Below are 23,490 nucleotides of genomic sequence, written 5' to 3' on the forward strand. Positions count from 1 at the left end.
ATCCCCCGATCCGACTGCCTCTTCGGTGGTATCTTTCCTCCCGTTAAGTTCATCATGCCTCAATGGGACTTAAACCTTGTCTTGACCTTTCTGATGTGCGCTCCCTTTGAGCCGCTACACAACTGTCCTTTATGTCTTCTCACCTTAAAGAGTGCTTTCCTGGTTGCTATCACCTCTGCCAGAAGAGTGAGTGAGCTCCAGGCTTTTCTTCTAAGCCTTCTTTCCTTTCTGTTCATCCGGACAAGGTGGTTTTAAGGACCCACCCTTCTTTCTTGCCAAATTGTTGTCACACCCTTCCACATCGGGCAGACCATCACTTTGCCTACCTTTTTCCCGCCTCAGCGTCCCTCCAAAGAGAAAGAGAGGCTCCACCGTCTGGACCCGAAACGTGCCTGTTCATTCTATCTGAAGCACACACAACAGTTCCGGGTGGATGACCAAATCTTTGTTGGCTACGTGGGTGCCAAGAAAGGTCGGGCCGTGCACAAACGGACCATCTCTCGTTGGGTCGTTCTCTGCATCAAGGCCTGTTACTCCTTGGCTAAGAAGGAGCCCCCTGTGGGGCTGCGTGCCCATTCTACTCATGTGACAGCAGCCACTACTACTACTGCTCTAGGATGGGGAGTCCCTTTGCAGGATATCTGTCAGGCAGCTAATTGATCCTTGCTGCATACCTTTACTTAGCATTATTGCCTTGACAGCCAAGTCCGGAGAGACGGCTTCTTTGGCCGTTCTGTTCTCCGTGACTTTCTGGTGTGATCTTGTTTGCAGACTCACCACCAGGGTTGGTATTGCTGGGGTATCTATTCTAAGGTAAGGAATCTATCACTAACGTGACTCTTGCAGATGCACAAGTTACTACTTGTGTAACGCTATTTATAAGAGACATTAGTTTGTGATAGATTCCTTACCGCCCCACCCATCCTCCCCGTTCTGCGACCTGATTCCTAGGATTAAGGTCATCCCTTTCAGGGCCCTAGTTTCATGGCATCAGTGGTCAGTTTCTTGCATGGCTCTGCGTTCCTGGCGTGGAAAGTCATGTACAGAACTGACGTCAGCGCGCATGGGTGGCGCCTAAGTAGTCTCTGTGACGTCATCTCAGTGCTTACGACTCCAGCGACGGACCCGGAGCTGCACAACGCCACCTACTGACGCACAGAGGTACTGCTAGCAAAACTTTCCGGATCCAGTCAGACGCCTGGGGATATTCTACGGTAAGGAATCTATCACTAACTAATGTCTCTTACAGTTATATCGTTACACAAATAGTAACGTGTGCATCGGGCCCATGTTACATGCCTCTGTCATACCAGTTGCCATCTTTCGAGGCTTTGCTGCAATGGGCACGCTGCATCCGGCGGTTCTCTCACACCCTCGGTTCAGCTCGACTTCTTACGAAGTCATACCATTCATCTTTCCTCCAGCTTATCTAGTATATGGTTTCTTCTCCATGCTGGCACCTACTGGGTACGGGTCAGCCTATTGCCACGACTGCCCCACGTGCTTTACGGGTGCAAGTTCCACAGTGCTTTTTACCACTGTTTTGCCTTGTCGACTGGTAATGGCTTTTTCTTTCTGTTACCACCTCGAATCCTGTGGATCCTTCAAACCCTGGGGTGGTTAATCTCCTTTTTTGAAGTTATGTACTCTCCCTTCGCCACGAGTATTCTGGCTCTGAGTTACCTTCTCTCAACTCAGTATACACAAAGAGGTTTTTGCGCGCTGTTCTTGACGGCTCAAGTGCCTTTGCCTCCCGTGGCTTTCCGCTCTCTTTAGAGCTTCATGGTCTGGTGGCTAACTGCTCTAACATTACTGTCCTCATTGTGGTTCGTCCCCAAGGTTAAAGGTGCTGTTAATTTACCGCATGGACGACTAAGTTCTTTTGGGAACTTGGTAGGGTTCTGTCGCAGACCCGCCTCCTCTATGGGTATGGCTTTGGTATCTATTCTAAGTTAGGGAATCTGCGGCTAGATGTCTCTATCAGATGAACGAGTTACTTACCTTCGGTAACGATGTATCTGGTAGAGACATAGTCTAGCCGCAGATTCCTTAACGCCAGCCCGTTCTGCAAGGACCTTTTCAGGTTGAGGCATTCTATACTCACCTCCCTTAGGGTGGCTTGCCCTTTGGCAGAGTGATATGCTCTCTCACTCCAACACAGACTGCTTCATTCTGTTTCTCTGCTACTTTCTGCCCATTTTCAAAAAAATTGGGTGGTATACTTAATATTCATGTGTTCCTTTTAGGATTGCAACGTCTCTTTTTGGTTACGTCTTCTGGTGAATCTTAATCTAGTGTTCCAGACCTGTTCTCCTTCACGGTTTTACTTTCAGGATTTGGACTTTCTGCCCTCTGCCAGGCTGTTTTTCCACATCCTTGTCTCCCTTTAATGTGGATTGAGCCTTCGCTTTTGTGGGGTGGCTTTTCAGACCGCTGCTCTGTCTCACCTGTACATTTTTTCTATTTTTCATAATTTTTGCACACTGTTCCCATATTCTCACAGTTTTTTCTTTTGGTAATGGCTCCGCGTTCTGACGCGGAAACGTTTCTTCAACGAAAACTGGCGTCAGTGTGCCGTGACTGGCATATATGGCTCCGCTGACATCATGTCCGTGGACATGAGCAAAGACAAGAACTTGGATGGACGAACACACCGAATTCTAGGCTCCGACAAAACAGCAAAAAAACTGGACAGGCTACCGGTGGGTGTGGCCTTCTAACTTGGGTCTCAACTACTCTCGAATGCAAACTTGAAATCCTCACTTTATGTATCACACACTCACACACACATATACTCACACTCCCCTCCCCCCTTCCTGCACAAATAAAGGACCGGCACTCCAATGAGCTGCAAAAATGCATACTCGTTGCACCATTCAAGCAATTTGCCATATTTACTTCACATTAAATTTAAAAAAAAATTATTTTAAAGCACTGCCCTTCTCGGAGTTACACCCACCGTTTCAAAAGTACCCTATATTCAAGAGCAGCATATCAATCGCATTCAACATCATTGTATAATCTTAGACAATTCATCCTTAATAGTTTCTATTGACCATTCCATAATTGTCTTAAAGTATTTACAAATCCATGTTATCTAAGAGAAACAGCAATCTTAATACAATTCACTCCATGAAACTAAAATCAATTCTGCCCAAGTGTGCTAATGCCAATACCACCGCACCAGACAAATCAGACTGCCACTCCTGGTGTTATAATGTTCTATTAGCAGACATCCTCGTAATTTCCTTAATGCCCTCCACCCTGGCAGTGTCTGTAAATATAAAAAAACAGAGATAAACCACGCAAATATATAAAAACGGTAATTAAATTAAATACAAAGAATTTCTGTAGATGCACATGCATTCCCTCATCCACTTTCAATCCTTGTGCTTCTTTTAAATCAATTTTAAAAATATTGACAATGTATCTTAGACAGTGAGTGGGAGGGGACAGAGAAATAGACTGTGCAGGCTTGAATCACACTATTATTTGAAAATGGACTTAAAAGAACCGCTAAGTTTAAATGTGGATGAAGAAATGCGTTTGTATTTATAGACCTTCTTGATTTTGTAATGTAATTACCGGTTTTATGTGTATGTTTGTTTATCACAGTTTTTTTATATTCACATACACTGCCAGGGAGAGGGATAACAAGGAAAATCACAGGATGTCATTGAACAGAACATTATAAAATCAGGAGTGACGGTCTGATTTGTCTAATGTGTTAGTATTGGTATTAGCCCACTTGGGTAGAATTGATTGGAGTTTAATGGAATGAATTGTATTAAGGTTGCTGTATGTCTCTCCTAGATAGTATAGATGTGTAAATACTGTAGGGAAATTATGGTATGTTCAATAGAAACGATTTATGATTGTTTGATTATACAATGCTTTTGAATAAGATTCATATAGTGCTCTTTAATATGGGGTAGTTTCAAAGTGTCTTCTTTTATGTTTATTATTTTCTTTAAATGTGGCGTAAGTATGATGGCGAGCATTGTGAACAAGGCTTGAATGTCGATAAACATTGATGCTTTTTTTATCTCTCAATGATGGTCCTTTCTTTATGCAGCGAGGAAATGGTGGATATACCTGCTTTGTGTGGAATGAATATATATATATATATAATATTATTCAAATTGCTTATATAGTGCCCCAAAATATTTATGCAAGGACCCCTGCTGCAGACACGAGGTAGAGCTTTCAACTGAAATTTACGCAACAACATTTTAAGTGACCATGCACACTCCGCACAATCTCCAGAGTTTACAAGTATTATAAGGCTTATTCAACTGTCATACACAATCAGGGGAAATTGAAAACTAATCCTAAAGTTTGCACCCACACAAAGGGGTTTCTAATCCAAACTGGAGGGATCTTTTTCCCCATAAACTCAGTTAAATAAAAAAAAAGTGTTCCAAAATCAAGTGGCTCTTTTCAACTCCATCCACTAGATAGCAGGATAAACGCATAGAATGTGAATCTAGAAGAGTCAAGCTGCTGTAACAGGTAAGCGACTAATTTAATTTTTATTGAATACATAAGTATAGCTCATTATTATAAGTCCATTTGTTGCTCTAATACAGTTTTTCTCTTTATTTCAGAGGCAGATTGTTCATAATTTCCACTAGAGCAGGATCCCTCGGAATTAATTTGGTAGCTGCAAACCGTGTGATTATCTTTGATGCCTCTTGGAACCCATCCTATGACATTCAGAGTATCTTCAGGGTGTATCGATTTGGGCAACATAAACCAGTCTTTGTATATAGGTTCTTGGCTCAGGTATGTGTCCTATTTGAATCGAATATATTTGCAGCTTTATTTTAGTGATATACATTTTGCAATATTTTCCTGACTATTGTGTAGAAAAGGTGAGCAGTTTACCAGAATTTGCTAATGGCTTCCTACATGGTTTAATCATCAAAATAAATATCTATGGATTTGTTTATTGCAAATGCAGACATACCATGAAGGATGTCCGGTACAATGGACTACATTCTTCAAAAGCCTCATTTTTTAAATCTAATTGGGAAAACGTTGTTGTGTATAGTCCACAGAAGCACAGGACTTTTGACTCGTATGTACTAGAATTCTGTGACACTAATTTAGCTACAAACCAATGGAGAGTTGCACGGAAAAGTTGTCAGCTTAAGGTAATAGGGTGCAGCGTTAGGTCAGGGAGTGGATAGCTGCTTAGGGAAGAGGAGCTAGGTGGTTACATGGTGGAACCTAAGTTTGTGTGAATGAGCTGTGCATCTAAGGGAATGGGATAGAAAACATGGCCTATAATAAATATTGAAAGCAAGGTTTCTTTTCAGACTCCTCCAGTAGCCAGGCGTTCACCATATGACGAGGTGTTTGAAGAGCTGAATCCTCAGCTGAATGTGACAGTGGAGGAGAAATAGAGCATAGAGTATGAAGTTCCAGATCTGTGATGCACATAACACCACCACCACCCATCTTGTGTGATCTTCTCCATCCTGCATTTTCTGACTTGAGACTGGCAATGATGATTAAGATGGTGTGTTGTGTGATGCAGTAGAGTTCATAATAAATGGTAGATACACTGGGTATTTTAACTTTCAAATAGACTACACAGAAGGTCTTGAAAACAATATAGTCCGAGGGAGACGGTGGTGATGAAATCTGAATTTCTTGTGAAATAGAGCTTCAAATGCTGGTTTACACTAAAGAAAATAAATTGCTTTTCTTTTTACTGAAATCTGAAACCAGAGTCAAGAACTTAAATGTGCAGTGCTCTGCATGTCAGTAGTAATGTCACAAGTTTAATAGTGAATGCCTTTGACAGTCTGATTGTATATAAGTGCCTTGTGATTATCACAACAGTGTTGTATTATGCGGACTTCCTCCGGCGCACCTCTAGGCCCCAAAGATGTGAGAATCCTTCCACTTGTCATACCGCCAGAGGGTTCTCTCTCTTAGTGCCAGTTAGATTCTCTGAGCCTGTCTGGCCTCCAGCTCTTGTCCCGAACCTGATTGCAGTGCCACGACACACGCTGGCCCCTGCAACATTGCCGCCCATTCACTAATGGAAGAGGAGGCAGCCTTGATTCTCCTCTCCGATGCTGTTCTGACCTCAACCAAAGTTGCACCTTAATTCGGCCGAGGCACAACTTCCCCCACTTGATTTTCCACAGGTGAGACAGCACTCTTTCCTTTTTGGGACAGATACAGAGAAGAACTGTGACATGGATCATGAGTTCGCTCAATCCTACCAGGTTGACAATTGGTAGGAGGACTTACAGGATGCTACTGGCCTTGATACCAGCCTCATAGAAATCTGCGTCATGGTGATGCGCAGGGTGGCTGAAGTTCTTCAATCTCTGCTCCCCACCTTGGAGGTTAATACAAAAGTTTTTGACTGAGGTCCTTCAGCAGGGGCAGACATCTTTGGTGCCTCTTCTTCCTTTCAGTGACACACTGGCTGATACCTTATTGGGGTCTTGGGCCATGGACTTACAGTCAAGGAACAAAATTGCTAGGCATTCTCTCCCTTCTACAGATGACCTGGCTTTTATTTTGCAATACCTCTCACCAGAAAGCCTAGTGTTGCAACTTCTGCCAGCTGCTCTAATCCCAGCTCATTTCTTACCACCTCCCCTGATAGGGAATCTAAGCGAGTGGAAATATTCAGCAGATGTGTTTGTTGGAAAATGGCCCTTTTTGACGTGGTCACACCCACTTATTGCCTGGTATTCTATGCAATTTTGACTGGAAGTGCACTGGGTTCCTGCTAACCAGGTTCCCAGTGCTAATCTCTTTCCCTAAAAATGTACAATTGTTTTTCCAATTGACAATCCCTTTAACACTCCTTGTACATCCCTAGTATATGGTACACCTGGTACCTAGGGCAAGAAGACTAAAGGCTGCAGCATGTATTATGCTACCCTAAGGGACCCTTCACCAACTCATGCAAAATGCCTTTGCAGGGTGCATGTCTTGATGCAGACATAAGTGAAAACACGACAGCAGACACTGCATGCAATATAGGAAAGTCACCCCTGCAGCAGGCCTTACAACCCTAAGGCATGGTTCAATTACTGCCAATATAAGTGATCAGGGAAGCCATTTTCAGTTCATATGCTGGGCACTGGTCAAAAACGAGTTCCACGGCTACTTGATGGCTTCACTGAAACCAAACATTTTTGGTATCAAACATCTGGTATTAATAAGCCCACATTGATTCCAGTGACGGATTTATTAATACATGCACCCAGAGGGCACCTTAGAGGTGCCTCCTGAAAACCTACCAATTACTAGTGTGCTGGCTGGTCCTGACCAACCTGCCACCACAGGCGAGTTTGTGACCCCCAGGGGTGAGAGTCTATGCTCTCAGTAGGTCACAAAGTCTGTCCAGCTGAGGATGTTTACACCTCCTCCAACAGGATGACCTGCCAGTTAGCGTTCCAAGGCAGAGGGCTTCAAAGAGCCTGCCGCCTTTACTATGCAAATCTGACTGTACCTCCAAAAGCCTGGCAGGACTACCAGTCCTTCACCAAATATCCAGGAACTCCCGTGGAGTAGTGGAGCTGTTTTTCTTAAGTCTGCTGATACCCCAACAGACTTGTGAGGACTCCGGACCGCCAAAACCCAACACCAGAAAACACCACTGGCCCGAACTGCCTAGCCGAGTCAAAGTGGGCCATCTGTGCCAATGTAGTCCCCAGACCCTCCTGAGACGAAGCCCACTTTAGATTTGCCAGCTGTGTTCCCAATGCCGCATACAGCCTCTTTGTGCAGGCCCCCCTCCAAACGAGAGTGTCTGGTGGTGAAAACCAGATGCCTCTGAACACCTCTGCACCCGGTCACCCCAGCCCCTGGAGAAGAGGATCAAAGGTGTTACCACGTCTGCGAGCATCGTGAGACCTGACCCTCTTGTTAGTTCGCCTCCTAATCCCCACCTGCAGACACTTTGTGCATTAACCATTCCCCGTTGAATTTCACAGGGCACCCAATGCTGTATTGCACCTAGCCGCCCCAGTGCGGCCTGAGGAGACCTGTTGGTGCTGCCTTGGGCTTTGCCCTCTTTCTCACCTTAAGTCCTAAAGATTGGTCCCATAAGTTCCTGTGAAGTAACTGTTTGCAGTACGTCTTCCTCCATAGGATAAAATTACCACTTATGAAAATTATACTGTCGCTTTTTAATCTTACAGCCATTTCTATTTCGAAACGTGCTTACCTCATCTAGTTGATCTTGGTGCCAAATATTATATAAGGATAAGTGTTGTTTTTATATTAGCGTAGATCTCCTTATTGAGTCATGTAGTCCATTTATTGACTGTGTGTATAATGCAGCTGTCTAACACTTCTCTCTGAAAAGCCTAAGGTTGCTCGACCCTGCTACCCACTATGCAAGCACCTTGGGATTGCTAGAGCAAGCCCCTGCCCACTTATAAGGGATACCTGGACCCTTTGCACAGTATACTTCTTTTTGGTTTACTATCTAAAGAGGCAGCTTCCTACAGTGTTTTCTCTACCAGCTTGGCCCTCCACTCTTTTAATGCCATCTGTGCTGGGACACTACTCTCACGCCCTATGGATACAGTGGCATAGGTCCTCCTTAGTTTGTCCGAAGACCTTAGCCTCATGCTCTCTCAGGCGATTCAAGATGATCACAGTGCAGCCAAGTTCATGATTAGTTGTGGCTTTGACACCACTGATTCTATCTGGTGGGCCTTAGGCACCAGTGTTGCCATTCGCCGCCATGTGTGACTGCAGTTAACTGCATTTTCTAGCGATGTCCGGTCTTCCTTGATGGACGTATCGTTGATCTGACTCACATGTAAAGGGATCAGTACTACTGCTTGCTCTCTGGACCTTTCCGCAACACCTCGCCAACTGCAACAGTTCCATCGCTCTTTTGTGGCTTTCCCTTCATGCCAGCTGCCTGTCCAGCCCCCACAGGGAACACAGCAGTTTTGCAGTAGAAGTCTAGGTTCGTGGTCTCCATGCCCCACCAGCCAAAACGTTTGCATGCCCTTACAGGGACACGACGACTGGGTGGAAGAAAAAAGCCACTGATTCTTAACAGATTGGGCATGCGATCACGTCGGACAGGTATATCTTAAGTATTGTTCAAGAAAATATGCCTTATCCTTCTTTTCCTCCCTACCACACCTTACACCATCCTCCCAACAACTGATGGGAGGACCACCTCTCCGTTTTGTAGCAGAAAGGGTATGCCCTTTTGGCCAAAGGGCTGTTGAAAGAGTGCCAGTAGTTGGTTGTTTTTCCTGGTACTTTTTGCTGTCCAAGAAGATCGGAGTTCTTTGGTCTGTTCTAGACCTTCAACCCCTCAATGCCTTCCTTTAGAAGGAGAAATTCAAAATGCTCACCCTTTCCCTAAGAGATGACTATTTCCTTAGACACGTACTGAGGGCCCACCAGCGCTACGTGCGGTTTGCGGTGGGACAGGACCATTTTCAGTTTGCTGTTCTCCCCTTTGTTCTCACCATTGCCCCTCGGGTGTAGAGGAAAGTGGCAGTGGTGGCAGCGCACCTTCAGAGGTTAGGGATGTCAATCTTCCCCTACCTATCAGATTGATTGCTGAAGTCAGACTTGCTCCAGACAACCGTCAACCACCTTCAGACTATAGCTTAACTCCTTTCATCTTTGAGGTTCTCTATGAATGTGTCAAAGTCACACCTGGCTCTTTCTCAGACGCTCCCCTTATTTGGAGACATTCTGGAAATGATTTGGTGCCTTCCCCCTGGCAAAGAAAGTCCAGGACATTCAGGCTATTCTCCTGATCTTTCAGTCTCTGTCCTGGATTTTAATGAGGTCGACACTGAGGCTACTGGGACTGATTACTATAGGAAGCTAGCTTTTTATGTAGTGTATCAAAACGAGGTACACTATGCAGAAAGTCCAGACGACTCTAATTGGCTTACCGGGCTCAAATTAATAATCCCAAATTTTCTCTTTTGTACTAGGTTGGGAGCGTGCAGTTTAGGCTTATCTGAGGGTAGTGTTAAGCATTTGGTGAACACAGAGTCAATAAATGAGACACACACTAAAGAAGAAACTCAAGACTAATTTAGAAAAACATATTTTTGTATATAGAACTTCGTAATTGGTGTAAGTACTTTTCAAGTTATCAATTTTTACAGTTAAGCAAAAAATGCCACGAATGCTTTTTCACTGGTAATGCTTTCCTATGGAGAAAGAAACATATACTGCATGCAGATATTGGCAGCCGTATTTTGGAGGTCCCCCGTAGGACTTAAGGTAGTAGGGAATCAAGGTCACATGATCCACCAGTAGTTTAGGGTTACCTGCCCTCGAGGGTCCAGGAGCAGAGGTGCTGGATGGTTTGGTACCCTTACGCACTACACCTTAGATAGGGGGGCACAAACAAACTAGTTGCAGATGGGGACTTAGGGACATGTGTGGGAGCTCCCAACAGCGGAGGGATTGGACGGGGGAGGGAGGGGTTCTGTTCATGAGGGTGTTGGAAGCAGGGGGTGCATAGTCGGCGTTCTGTGACCCAGGCCGGGGAGCTTGGTTGCAGAGGGTGTTGGTCGGCTGGGCCCGTGAGTCAAAGGCACTCATGGTTCTCAGTCAGACATGAAAACGGGGACAAAACAGACAGCTGGGGCACTCTCTGGGCTGTCCTCAGCAGTGCTGATGTCCCTCGTCGGCAGGTCAGTATTTGCAGTGCTAGAGTCCATATTTGACTTAAAACAAGCTTTGTTTGCTGCAAGTGGTTTGGTACCCCGGGTATTGGTGCAGGGCGGCTCCTGGAGGTCCTGGCCTTTCCAAACATGGTGGTAAGACAGATCTGACCGTTGGGAGCACGATGACCTCCTCCTGGGCAACTGCTGCATCGATGGATACGGGGGTCAGCAGAACAGTGAACTGGATGTTCCGGTTGGTGCCTGCAAGTTGCAGGGAAATGGCTCTTTCACTTCAAAGGGGATGCTATCAACTTGGCAAAGTAGTGGTGGCCCTCTGAGGCTTTTGGAGGATGCACAGCTGTAGGACAAGTTGGGTTATCCCGATTGTCGGGACAGGAGCAGACTGGTTTGGTGACAAAGTCCACCGGTAGTCCACACTTCATCAGCTCTTCTTCGTCCTTTTGTCAGATAAATTTGCGCTCCTGGTGTCAAGGAGCCACCTAAATACTGAATTTAGGGGCATTAAGGAGAGTAGCTAACGGGCTACTTACCCTTGGGGTCACTACGCCCCCTAGATGACAACTTCCTGTTTGGAGTGGGCATAACCCTGTCTCAGAGCATCACACCTGCTTGCATTGCTAATTTCCCACCTGTCCTGGTGCCAGATGGGCCTCATGGGAGGCATCTCCCAGGTCTGGGGAAAGCCAGGGTCTAATATCAAAGGAGGCAGCACCTTTGAAGCCTCTGGCCTGGATATGTTCAATGACTAGCCATTCTGCTGGAGGAAGTGTGAACACCTTCCTCCGGAGCAGGCACCTGCAAGGGGGTCAGAACAGCGTCTGTGGTGGCAGATTGGAAGTATTCCGGTTTCAGAGGGCACCTCTAAAGTGCCCTCTTGGTGCATGTCATAATAAATCTAGTACTGATATCAGTAGAGATGTATTAAGACAATGTGTTTGATACCCAGCACCAGTATTTTCAGTGAAGCCATCATGTAGCTGGGGGAACTCGTAGTGTCCAGTGCCCAGTACATATACTTAAGATGGCTTCCCTGTTAATATGAATTAGACAGCGCGGGCATATCTGCTTATGCAGATCTGCCCTTGTGAGAAGTTGGCCTTCTATATGATGTTCACTATTCTAGTGAACACCTTGCACCAGTCCAAACAACACTTATGGTGATGGTTGTAAGTCAACCTTATAGACCAGCTATCCTAGTGGTAGCGTGGACAGAACAGTCTTAGGCTAAAAGACTCTTGGGTGTGTAAAGCCAGCTGTTTTACCATATGTAACCCCTTGAATATCAAATGAAAGGACACCACACAGGATATATATAAAATATATATGTATTTATTTACTAACACACTTCTCTGAACTCTTTATGAGATCAGAGGCAAAAGCACATAACAAGTTACTTAATCAGAATACTTTAAGTTGCACAATTTACGGTTAGGCCCTAGGGGCGAAGCAAACCTTATATTAAGAAAGTGGTATAAGTACTACGTCACGAGAAAAGGAAAGGCCTAGGGCCTATGGATTCGCTGGGGCTACACTATCTGAACCTTAGTTTAGAAGTAGGAAGCCCACAGACAGCACATGCAAAGTCTTTACCCACACGCGAGAGTCAATGTAAAGTCAATGGGAACTTAGAAGTTAGATAAAGAAGGATTAGGACACTTCCGGTTTAGCTAGAAGGAAACAACTAAAAACCTAGACACTTGGATAGTCAATACCCTTGGGAGCACCAAAGTACTCACGTTGCCTCACCCACGGACGGCGGGTGCATAGGTGTGAAGATGTGTCGGGTCTCCCCGTTGAAGTCTATGGAGCCTGTGAAGAAAGATGCTGCAGGCGGAAGATGTCCGGGTGGATCCAAGGGTGGATCGAGGATGAAGAGGACCTGAAAACAGAGGGGACAGAGTCTGGGTCACTAGCCAGTGACCGGGTGGAACCAGGATGGAACCAGACGACGTGGAGGAGCAATCAGGTGCTGTCTTGAAGCTTGTCTCTTCAGCCACGCGGGCCAGGAGGCGTCGAGGACGACCAGGTGCTGGGGGCGAGCTGTCCCACGAGGGTTCTCTCAGATTGAGGGGTCGACTGCTGGATTGGAGTCAACAAGCCTTGGCAAAGGCAACCCACGCAGGATTCAAAGAAGGCTTCTGGTGCAGACCAGCAAGGTCTGAGGTGCCTCACCGTTGCAGGGAGGCAAGTGCCAGTCTGGAGCAACCAGACCAGCGAGTTGGTTCAAAAGGATTGTCGTCACAGAGGCTACTAGCCAACTGGCCAGCAACCGGACAAAGCGTCGAGCAGAACACAAGCAGACGGGCCCCACGTAGAACTCGTGGAGTGTGGAGGGTTGATCTTCAGTGCAGGTGGAGCTCAGATTCGAGGCTTCTCAATCCCCAGTGCACAGCTTCGAGGTTACCGCAGGAGCTGCACAGTTAGGAAGTTGCAGGCTTTTCAAGATGTCCGGTCCCACGTGTCTCGTCGCCTCCACGGATCTCAGCTATGCTGCAGACGTGAAGAGAGGGTCAGAGAGGTCTGGAAGTCTGGGTCTTGTCAGGCTCTGTGCTCGGGGCCCGGCGGGAGCATTGACAAAGCAAGCCGTTGATTTGCTGGATGGTGCCTGGTTGCCCAGGGTGGTCACTCCTTGGCCACAAGGGAGATTCTTCAGTCTTCAGCTTCAGCAGAACGTTGAAGGTCCAGAGTTTCGTGTCAAGTTTCGATTCCAGGATTAATCTAAAGTCCTAGGACTCCGCTCCTACCTTTATACAACTAAAAGGGGCTGGATTACTGTCTAGGTCCCTCCTATGGGTGGGACCAGGAAGGGGGTTGGTTACACCCCCTTTCCTTTGTCCAGTTTCGCGCCAGAGCTGGGGTTGGAGTGCCCCAGCAACCGGTTTGAACTGGGGTATGCATGGAGCACCTAGTGTGCCCCAGGCAGTGTCTCGATCTATTCCACCCTCCCTGTCCCAGTACACAAAGTCCTGTCTGGGGTGGTGCTCGCACCTCTCCAGGCAGGAAACCTATTGTCCAAACCTCCGTGACTGGAAGGACTCCCAGCAGCAGGAGGTCAGACTTGTGTCTGTGGCAGTAGCGTCCCATTTTGTGACGCTGGGGCTCTGGTTAACTTTAACTTGGATAGTCAGCAACAACATGTCTTCTCCCTCTAGAAGGGTGGAATGCTACCTCCGTCGCCAGAATTGGCGAGGGGGTTGTATTCCAAAGCGTATGACACCTTACACGACATGTTTAGATAAAGCCAAACCAAAGTTAGCATTCAACCGCGAGGATTATAATGCACCTAAGATGTGGTATGGCGATATCATAGAACAGCTATAAGGACATGATTCCGAAAGCTGCAATCTGAAAGAAACAGGTTAGTATTAGATTCCTTACCTTAGAATATCCCCAGGCGTCAGTCTGGATCCGGAAACTTTTGCGTAGCAGTACCCCTGCGCGTCGGTAGGCGTCGTCTGCAGGCGTCCCCTGCGGCTCCGCGTCGTCGGCGTCGTGCGCCGTGATGACGTCGCTGGAGTATATAGACGCCGCCTCCGCGCGCTGACGTCAGTTCTTCTTTTTTCCGCGCCAGTTAGCGCAGATCCGAAGAGCAGTACTCCGGTCTTTTGACCAAGTTTTTTGTTAACTTCTTTACGGTGCCGGTAGGATGCCCGGTTTCAAGAGTTGTGACGAGTGCGACCGCATGATGTCGGTCACCGACCACCATCGACTCTGCCTCCGGTGTCTGGGCGCGGACCACGACGTGGAGTCCTGCGTCGACTGTCGGGCCTTGACTGGAAAAGCTAGGCGGGAGCGGTCCCGCAAGCTTCTCGAACTCCGGTTGTCGGCCCCGCGTCGAGAGCGGTCCCGGTCCGGTCGGAGGTCGAGGGAGCGGTCGAGGGAGCGGTCGCGGAGCCGCCATGGGCGCTCCGGGAGTCGCCACCATTCCTCCGGCTCGTCAGGTAAGCACAAGAAGTCGGGGCGTCGCCATCGCACCCCCGACTCCCCCCGACGCCCGCGTGCTGCGGCCGGGGGCTCGGGTGACCCCACCCCCGCGGTCCCGCATGGGTCGCCGACGCCGTCTGCCCCACACCTGTCGGTCCCTGGGGCAGGCGCGTCGCGTGAGGAGATCGAGGCCTTCCTCATTGCTATGAGGGCGAGGTCTTCTCCGGCGGGGCCTTCGGCGCCTGCGGGCCCGTCGGTCCCGTCTGGGGGCCCGAGCGGTTCGGGTGCTCCTGCCCCGGCGCCGCCGGTGGCTCCGGCCCCGGCGCCGCTGGTTCCCTCTGGTTCGTCGCCGGCTGGTCTCCCGGCCTCTCCGGCGTCGGTTCCTGTGGGCCAGCCCATGGTACCGCCCCCGCGTGGTGCAGCGACTCCGCCGTCGGCTCCGGCCGGCGTCGGGTCCCCGGCACCGACGCCGCGCGGCGCCACCCCCCTTTCCTCCCCGACTCCGGACTCGGAGCCGGACCGGCGTCGGCCGACGCCGGACCCGACGCCGATGGGGCCTGTTGACCCCGATGTCTATATCGTCGACCCAGAATATGGGTATGACGAGGAGGAGTATGGAGAGGGTTGGGAGGGGTCTGAGGACCCTCTATCCCGTGCCTGCCAGTACGATGTGGACTGGGTAGGTGATCTGGGTGATGCCAGTGGCCTGGACGAGTCGCCCAACCCTGGGTTTGTCTCTCCGTCCCCTGTGGCGTCCGAGGCGGGTGCTGCCTATTCGGTGGTCCTGATGAGGGCTGCCAAGGCCTTACACCTTGAGCTCCCCGTCGCGAAGGTCAAACCGAATATCCTGACGGAAGTTTTTAAACCGCAGTCATGCCCCCAGGAGCCTCTGCTGCCGTTTAATGAGGCCCTGACGGATGTCCTTCTGGGCACCTGGTCCAGGCCCGCCTCTGGTGCGCCGGTTGACCGGAACGTTGCCAGGCGTCACCGTCCCTGCGCGGACGACCCTGCCTTCCTGTCCACCCATCCCTCCCCGGAGAGTCTGGTGATCCAGGCCTCCGCTTCGCAGTCCGCATTTCCGTCGGCTCCGCCCGACCGGGAATCAAAGAGGTACGACCAATTCGGAAAGAAAGTGTTTTCCTCTTTGAGTGCTGGGCTGCGGTCTTGTAACACCGCGTGCCTCTTGGGCCGCTACACCCACTCCCTGTGGGATACGGTCGAGGAGTGTTTGCCGCAATGCCCCCAGGAAGTGCGGGACAAGCTCACCCGGGCCTTTGTTGAAGGCCGGGATGCGGCGCGGTACTCGATCCGTTGTGGTCTGGACACCACGGACTCACTGGGACGGGCCATGTCCACTACGGTGGCGATTCGTCGCCATGCCTGGCTGAGATCTGCCAACTTCTCACCAGACGTCCAAAATACGCTTATGGACATGCCATTTGATGGCAGTCGCCTATTTGGTGACAAAGCGGACCACGCGCTGGAGCGCTTCAAGGACTCCAGGGTCACGGCCAAGTCCTTGGGTCTCTCGACCCAGACCCAGCGCCAGCAGACGGGTTCGTTTCGGCCCTTTCGTGGCCAAGGGAGAGGAGGTCCCACACGTGCTGCCAGCCACGCGGCGCAGAGCGCTCCCCAGCGCGGTGGCGCCCGTGGTTTCCGCCGTGGTGGCGGTAGAGGCCAGCGTCGTGGTCAGTCCACGCCTCCCTCCGCTGCGGCATCCAAGCCTTCCTAGTCCGAGCTTTCGGGCTCACGCGACGCCAGTGGGTGGCAGGGTTCGCCATCACCACTCCCGCTGGCGCGCGATAACATCGGACAGGTGGGTGCTGCAGCTTGTCCGAAGGGGCTATGCCCTCCCCTTCGAGTCCACTCCTCCAGCCATGCCACCGCAGAACCACCGTGTGTCGGGGGACCACTTGACACTTCTGCAGGAGGAAGTTACGGCCCTCTTGGCCAAGGGGGCCATCGAGCGCGTTCCTGGGCCAGAAGTAGGGTGTGGTTGCTACTCCCACTACTTTCTGGTACCCAAGAAGGACAAGGGAGGCCTGCGTCCTATCTTGGATCTACGGAACGTCAACGGCTTCCTCCGGAAGGAGAAGTTCAAGATGTTGACTTTGGCTCAGGTCTTGGCTGCTCTAGACCCACACGACTGGATGGTAGCGTTGGACTTGCAGGATGCGTACTTTCACATCCCCGTCCTGCCGGCCCACCGGCGTTACCTGCGGTTCACGGTAGGCCACGAGCATTTTCAGTTTATCGTGCTCCCATTCGGCCTTACCAGCGCCCCACGGGTGTTCACGAAAGTGATGGCGGTGGTCGCAGCTCATCTGCGCCGGTTAGGGGTTTCAGTCTTCCCCTACCTCGACGACTGGCTGTTGAAGGCGGGCTCGCCCCAGACAGTCGTCCACCACCTTCAGATGACGGCAGACCTCCTGCACGAGTTGGGGTTTTCCATCAATGTGCCGAAATCACACCTGTGTCCCTCTCAAAAGCTCCCTTTCATCGGAGCGGTTCTCGACTCGGCGCAGTTTCGGGTTTATCCCCCGGAACGGCGGGTCCGGGATATTCAGGCTCTGATTCCCATCTTTCAGCCGTTATCCCGGGTTTCGGTCAGGTTGACGCTGCGGCTTCTGGGGCTGATGGCCTCCTGCATCCTTCTGGTGCATCACGCCAGATGGCGGATGCGGGCTCTGCAGTGGGACCTGAAGTTTCAGTGGGCCCAGCATCAGGGCAACCTATCCGACCATGTCCTGATCTCGGAGGGCACTGCGAGACAGTTGCAGTGGTGGCTTACGGACCGCGATTGGGTCAGGGGCAGATCCCTCTCCCTTCCCCAGCCGGAGCACGTGGTTGTGACGGACGCGTCCCTCCAAGGCTGGGGTGGCCACTTGGGAGAGGCGGAGATCAGAGGCCTCTGGTCTCCGGCGGAGTCCCGGCTCCATATCAACATGTTGGAGCTGCGGGCGATTCGCCTGGCACTGAAGGCATTCCTCCCCTTTGTCAACGGGAGTGTAGTGCAGGTGTTCACGGACAACACCACCGCCATGTGGTACTGCAACAAACAGGGCGGTGTGGGGTCGTGGACCCTTTGCCAAGAGGCTCTGCGCCTCTGGCAATGGCTGGAACGTCAGGGCGTGACTCTGACGGTTCAACACCTGGCAGGTTCTCTGAACGCCAGGGCGGACGAACTCAGCCGTCGGTGCTCGGTGGATCACGAATGGCGTCTGAACTCGGATGTGGCGAGAGGCCTCTTTCAGCAATGGGGAGAGCCTTGGTTAGATCTATTCGCCACAGAAGAGAACGCGCAATGTCATCAGTTCTGCGCGTTGGAGTTTCCAAGACGGCACTCGCTCGGCGACGCCTTTCGGCGCGAGTGGAGTTGCGGTCTGTTGTACGCCTTTCCGCCTATACCACTTCTGCCCAGAGTGCTGAAGAAGATCAGGCGCGACCGGGCCCAAGTTATCCTTGTGGCTCCGGACTGGGCTCGAAGGTACTGGTATCCCGAGCTACTCAGCATGACAGTCGGTCCCTCGATCCGCCTGCCCCTTCAGGAGGACCTTCTGTCGCAGCAGCAGGGGACGGTCCTCCACCCGAACCTGTCCAGTCTCCACCTCCATGCGTGGAGATTGAGCGGCGACAGTTGAGGCCATTTGACTTGCCTCCTGAAGTCTGTGATGTCATTCTGGCAGCCAGGCGTCCCTCCACAAAGTCGGTATACGCCTGCCGGTGGAACAGATTTGTGGCATGGTGCACAGCAAAGGCTGTGGATCCCCTTTCTGCCCCTCTATCTGAGGTTCTCCTCTTCCTCCTTTCCCTTGCCCAGCAGGGCTCTGCTCTGGGCACTATCAAGGGCTATCTTTCTGCCCTTTCCGCCTTCTTGAGGCTACCTGATCAGCCATCTTTGTTCAAGTCCCCTATTGTGTTAAGATTCTTAAAGGGCATCACGCACATGTATCCTCCAGCTCCGTTCGTGATGCCTCAGTGGGACTTGAACCTGGTTTTGACTTTCCTGATGTGCGCTCCCTTTGAGCCCCTTCATTCCTGTCCTCTCCGTCTTCTCACCTTAAAGACGGCCTTCCTGGTAGCCATCACCTCTGCCAGGAGAGTGAGTGAGCTCCAGGCTCTTTCTGTTCAACCTCCTTTCTTGTCTGTTCATCCTGATAAGGTGGTTCTTCGGACCAGACCTTCTTTCCTGCCCAAGGTAGTCTCTGCTTTTCACATTGGGCAGTCCATCACCTTGCCCTCCTTCTTCCCGCCTCCGCATCCTTCAAAGGATGAAGAGCGGCTCCATCGTCTGGACCCAAAACGTGCGCTTTCATTCTATATGGATCGCACACGCCAGTTCCGGGTGGATGACCAACTGTTTGTTGGCTACGTGGGTGAGAAGAAGGGAAGGGCGGTACAGAAACGGACCATCTCTCGGTGGGTCGTCCTGTGCATCAAAGCATGCTACTCTTTGGCTCGGAAGGAGCCTCCTGTTGGGCTGAGGGCCCATTCCACTCGGGCCACGGCGGCTACTACTGCCCTGGGCCGGGGAGTCCCTTTGCAGGACATTTGCCAGGCGGCCACGTGGGCCTCGCTGCACACCTTTGCGAGGCACTACTGCCTGGACAGTCAAGTCCGGAGGGATGGCTTCTTTGGCCGTTCGGTCCTCCAGGACTTTCTGGTGTAGGTTGTATTGGTTCGCAGACCCACCACCGGGGTTGGTATTGCTGGGGTATCTATTCTAAGGTAAGGAATCTAATACTAACCTGTTTCTTTCAGATGAACAAGTTACTTACCTTCGGTAACGATATATCTGTAAGAAACAGTAGTTAGTATTAGATTCCTTACCGCCCCGCCCATCCTCCCCGTTCTGCGAACTGATACCTAGGGTTAGGGACATCCCTTTCAGGGCCCTAGTTTCAAATGGCACCAGTGTTGGTTCTCACATGGCTCTGCGTGTTCTGGCGCGGAAAAGCTGTGTGCAAAGAACTGACGTCAGCGCGCGGAGGCGGCGTCTATATACTCCAGCGACGTCATCACGGCGCACGACGCCGACGACGCGGAGCCGCAGGGGACGCCTGCAGACGACGCCTACCGACGCGCAGGGGTACTGCTACGCAAAAGTTTCCGGATCCAGACTGACGCCTGGGGATATTCTAAGGTAAGGAATCTAATACTAACTACTGTTTCTTACAGATATATCGTTACCGAAGGTAAGTAACTTGTTCGACAGGCTCAGCTCATGCTAGAGCACCATCTCACACATAACCACGCACTCTGCCTCCAGGATTGTTAAGGCCTGCCATAGGAGTTACATATAGGTTACTGTGTGTCTATATATAAGGTTAGATATAGGAATACTATACCTAAGCAAGGGGTGATTACACGACCTTGCCCCAGCTGAGGGATCAGCCAGTTGTGTCAGTTTGAGGGGCCAGCCAGGGGTGGCATAATACATGCTGCAGCCCCTGGTAGGCCTTGGTTACACCTATGCCCTGAGTACCTATGGTACACTTCTTCAGAGGCTAACAAGGTGAACCAATTCCCAATTATGGTTGTACCTAGAGTACATGGTGTGAATTTAGAGAGAGTGCATCTGGACTGTGGGTCTGATTAGCAGGCCCACAGCCACATCTAAGTCGAAAACCAGTAAAGCAAAAGCAAAAAGTGGGGGTGACCATAGGAAGCAGACCCTTCTCTCCTACACAACCCCCCCACCCCCAAACTTAGGGACATTAAACTAACCTTGACCAGTTCAGTCTTCATGTTCTAAGTGGAAATATCTGGAGAGTCCATCTGCATTGGCATGGTCGGTCCCAGGTCTATGTTCCACTGTAAAGTCCATCCCCTGTAGGGAAATGGACCACCTAAGAAGTTTGGGATTTTCACCCTTCATCTGATTTAACCATAGGAGGGGCTTGTGGTCTGTCTGAATCTTGAAGTGAGTGCCAAACAAGTATGGCCTCAGATTCTTCAGGGCCCAAACCACAGCAAAGGCCTCCCTCTCTATAGCTGACCAACATTTCTCTCTAGGGGTCAGTCTTCTGCTTATGAAAGCAATGGGCTAGTCTTGACCATCTATATTCAGTTGTGAAAGTACAGCTCCCACACCCAACTCAGAAGCATCTGTTTGGACTATGAACTCTTTGGAGTAATCTGGACTTTTCAGAATAGGTACAGTACACATGGCCTGCTTCAGGTCATCAAATGCCTTTTAACAGCTAACTGTCCACTGAACTTTCTTTGGCATCTTTTTGGAAGTTAAATCATTCAGTGGTGTCACAATGGACCCATAGTTTTTAACAAACTTCCTGTAGTACCCAGACAGGCCCAAGAAAGCTATGACCTGTGCCTGGGTGATTGGAGGAGTCCAGTCTCTGATGGTCTGGATCTTGCTCTCCATTGGTTGAACCTGACCCCACCTACCAGGTGGCCCAGGTACACAACCTTGCTCTGCTCTATCTGGCACTTTGTTCCTTGATAGTGAGGCCTGCCTTTTGCAGAACCTCTAAAACATTCCTCAGGTGGACCAGGTGATCCTCCCAGGTGGAGCTAAAGACAGCAATATCATCTAGATAAGCTGCACAATAGTCATCCAGTCCTGAGAGAACTTGATAAACCAACCTTTGGAAAGTGGCAGGTGCATTCTTCAAACCAAAGGGCATTACCACACATTTATAATGTCCTCCTGACGTCGAAAATGCTGTCTTGGCTTTTGCATCCTCCGCTACTCTGATTTGCCAGTAGCCTGCTGTCAGCTCAAATGTGCTCAAGAACTTGGCAGAAGCCAATCTATCAATGAGCTCATCTGCCCTGGGGATGGGATGGGCATCTGTCCTAGTGACAGCATTGAGACCTCTGTAGTCCACACAAAACCTCATCTCTCTCATCATCTTGGGTGTGAGGTTTTGGCACTAGGACCACAGGCCTAGCCCAAGGGCTCTCTGAGGGTTCAATAACTCCCAGTTCCAACATCATTTGGACCTCTGTCCTAATGCAGTCCCTGACATGGTCAGGTTGCCTGTAGATTTTACTCTTGACAGGCAGACTGTCACCAGTGTCCACCTCATGGGTGCACCAGCTTGTCTGACTTGGGGTCAGGGGAAACAGATGTCTGAAGGACTGAAGAACTTGTCTGCAGTCCTGTTGCTGATGTTCAGAGAGGCTGTCAGCAAAGACTACACCATCTACTGACCCATCATCAGGGTTCTGAGTAAGCAGGTCTGGGAGAGGGTCACTCTCTTCCTCCTGCCCCTCATCTGTAGCCATGAGCAAGCCCATGTCTGCCCTGTCGACAAATGCTTTGTCTGTTGACATGAAGCACCCTGTGGGGGCTTCTGGGAGTCCCAATGTCCACCAAGTAGGTGACATCTCCCTTCTGTTCAACTATTGTATGGGGTCCAGACCATTTGTCCTGGAGTGCTGCTGGGGCCACTGGCTCCAACACCCACACTTTCTGTCCTGGCTGGTACACAGTCAGCACAGCCTTTTGGTCATGCCATGCTTTCTGAAGTTCTTGGTGGGCCTCAAGGTTTTTAGAAGCCTTCTCCATATACTCAGCCATCCTGGAGCGGAGAGCAAGTACATAGTCCACTATGTCCTGTTTAGGCTTTTTGAGAGGTAACTCCCATTCTTCCTTCACAAGACATAGGGGTCCTCTTACAGGATGCCCAAACAAAAGCTCAAAAGGGCTGTAGCCAATCCCCTTTTGTGGGATCTCTCTGTAAGCAAACAGAAGGCAGGGTAAAAGGATGTCCCATCTTCGCCTCAGCTTTTCAGGTAACCCTTTTATCATCCCTTTGAGGGTCTTGTTGAATCTTTCCACAAGCCCATTGCACTGTGGGTGATAGGGGGTGGTGAACTTATAGTTGACACCACACTCCTTCCACATTGCAGTTAGATATTCTGACATGAAGTTTCCACCTCTGTCAGAGACAACCTCCTTTGGAAACCCCACTCTGGAGAAAACTCCAAGTAGGGCTTTTGCCACAACAGGACCTGATGTGGTCCTCAGGGGAATAGCTTTTGGATACCTGGTGGCATGATCCACTACCACAAGTATAAATCTGTGCTCAGATGCTGTTTAGGGGTCCATTGGTCCTACAGTGTCTGTCCCCACTCTCTCAAAGGGTACCCCCACCACAGGTAGTGGTATGAGGGGGCCTTAGTTGTGCCACCTGACTTGCCACTGGCTTGGCAGGTAACACAGGAGCGACAAAACTCCTTGGTATCTTCTGACATATAGGGCCAGTGAAAGGGAGGGACAAGCTTGTCCCAAGTCTTGTTCTGGCCCAAGTGTCCTGCTAGGGGAATATCATGGGCCAAGGTAAGAAGGAAGCCCCTGAATTGCAGAGGTATAACCAATCTCCTGGAAGCACCAGGCTTGGGGTCTCTAGCCTCTGAATAAAGGAGCCCATCATCCCAATACACTTTATGGGTACCTTGAACATTCCCAGCAGCCTCAGCAGCAGCCTGCTGTCTGAGGGGTTCAAGGGAGGAACAGTCTAACTGGGCCTGCCTCAGATCTTCCCTTGAGGGTCCCCCTGTCCCAAGAAACTCAACCTGATCAGGCTCAAGCTCTTCTAAGACAGTTCCCTCTTGGATCTCAGAATCATCCTCCTGGAAGGGCTGATCCTCAACCTGAGGCAGGGGGGAAGGCACTGTCTTAACCCTCTTGCTCTTTCTCTTGGGTAGTGCCTGGTCTATTGTTCCAAGATCCAGCACTTGTTCAGATAAGCACTTTTTGGCCTGTGACCTGGTCACAGCAAGGACATGTGCTGATATTCCCAGCATTTCTGCATGGGTCCTATACTCCACCTCAGACCAAACTGAGGTTTCAAGATCCTTACCTAACAGACACTCTACAGGAAGGTCTGAACTCACAACAACTCTTTTGAGGCCAGTTACCCCTCCCCAGGAGAAG

General features: G+C 50.2%; 1 protein-coding gene across 1 annotated transcript in view; it reads left to right on the forward strand.

Annotated features, from left to right (window-relative positions):
- ATRX (ATRX chromatin remodeler) overlaps nt 1–23,490 on the forward strand; it is a 1,815,989-nt gene that overhangs the window by 1,467,559 nt on the left and 324,940 nt on the right. The window contains exon 31 of the mRNA XM_078688830.1: nt 4,608–4,785. Coding sequence (XP_078544956.1) covers nt 4,608–4,785 — 178 coding nt within the window. The remainder of the gene's footprint in view (nt 1–4,607; nt 4,786–23,490) is intronic.

This window comes from Lissotriton helveticus, chromosome 4_1 (assembly GCF_964261635.1).
Source record: "Lissotriton helveticus chromosome 4_1, aLisHel1.1, whole genome shotgun sequence".
Classification (NCBI taxonomy): Eukaryota; Metazoa; Chordata; class Amphibia; order Caudata; family Salamandridae; genus Lissotriton; species Lissotriton helveticus.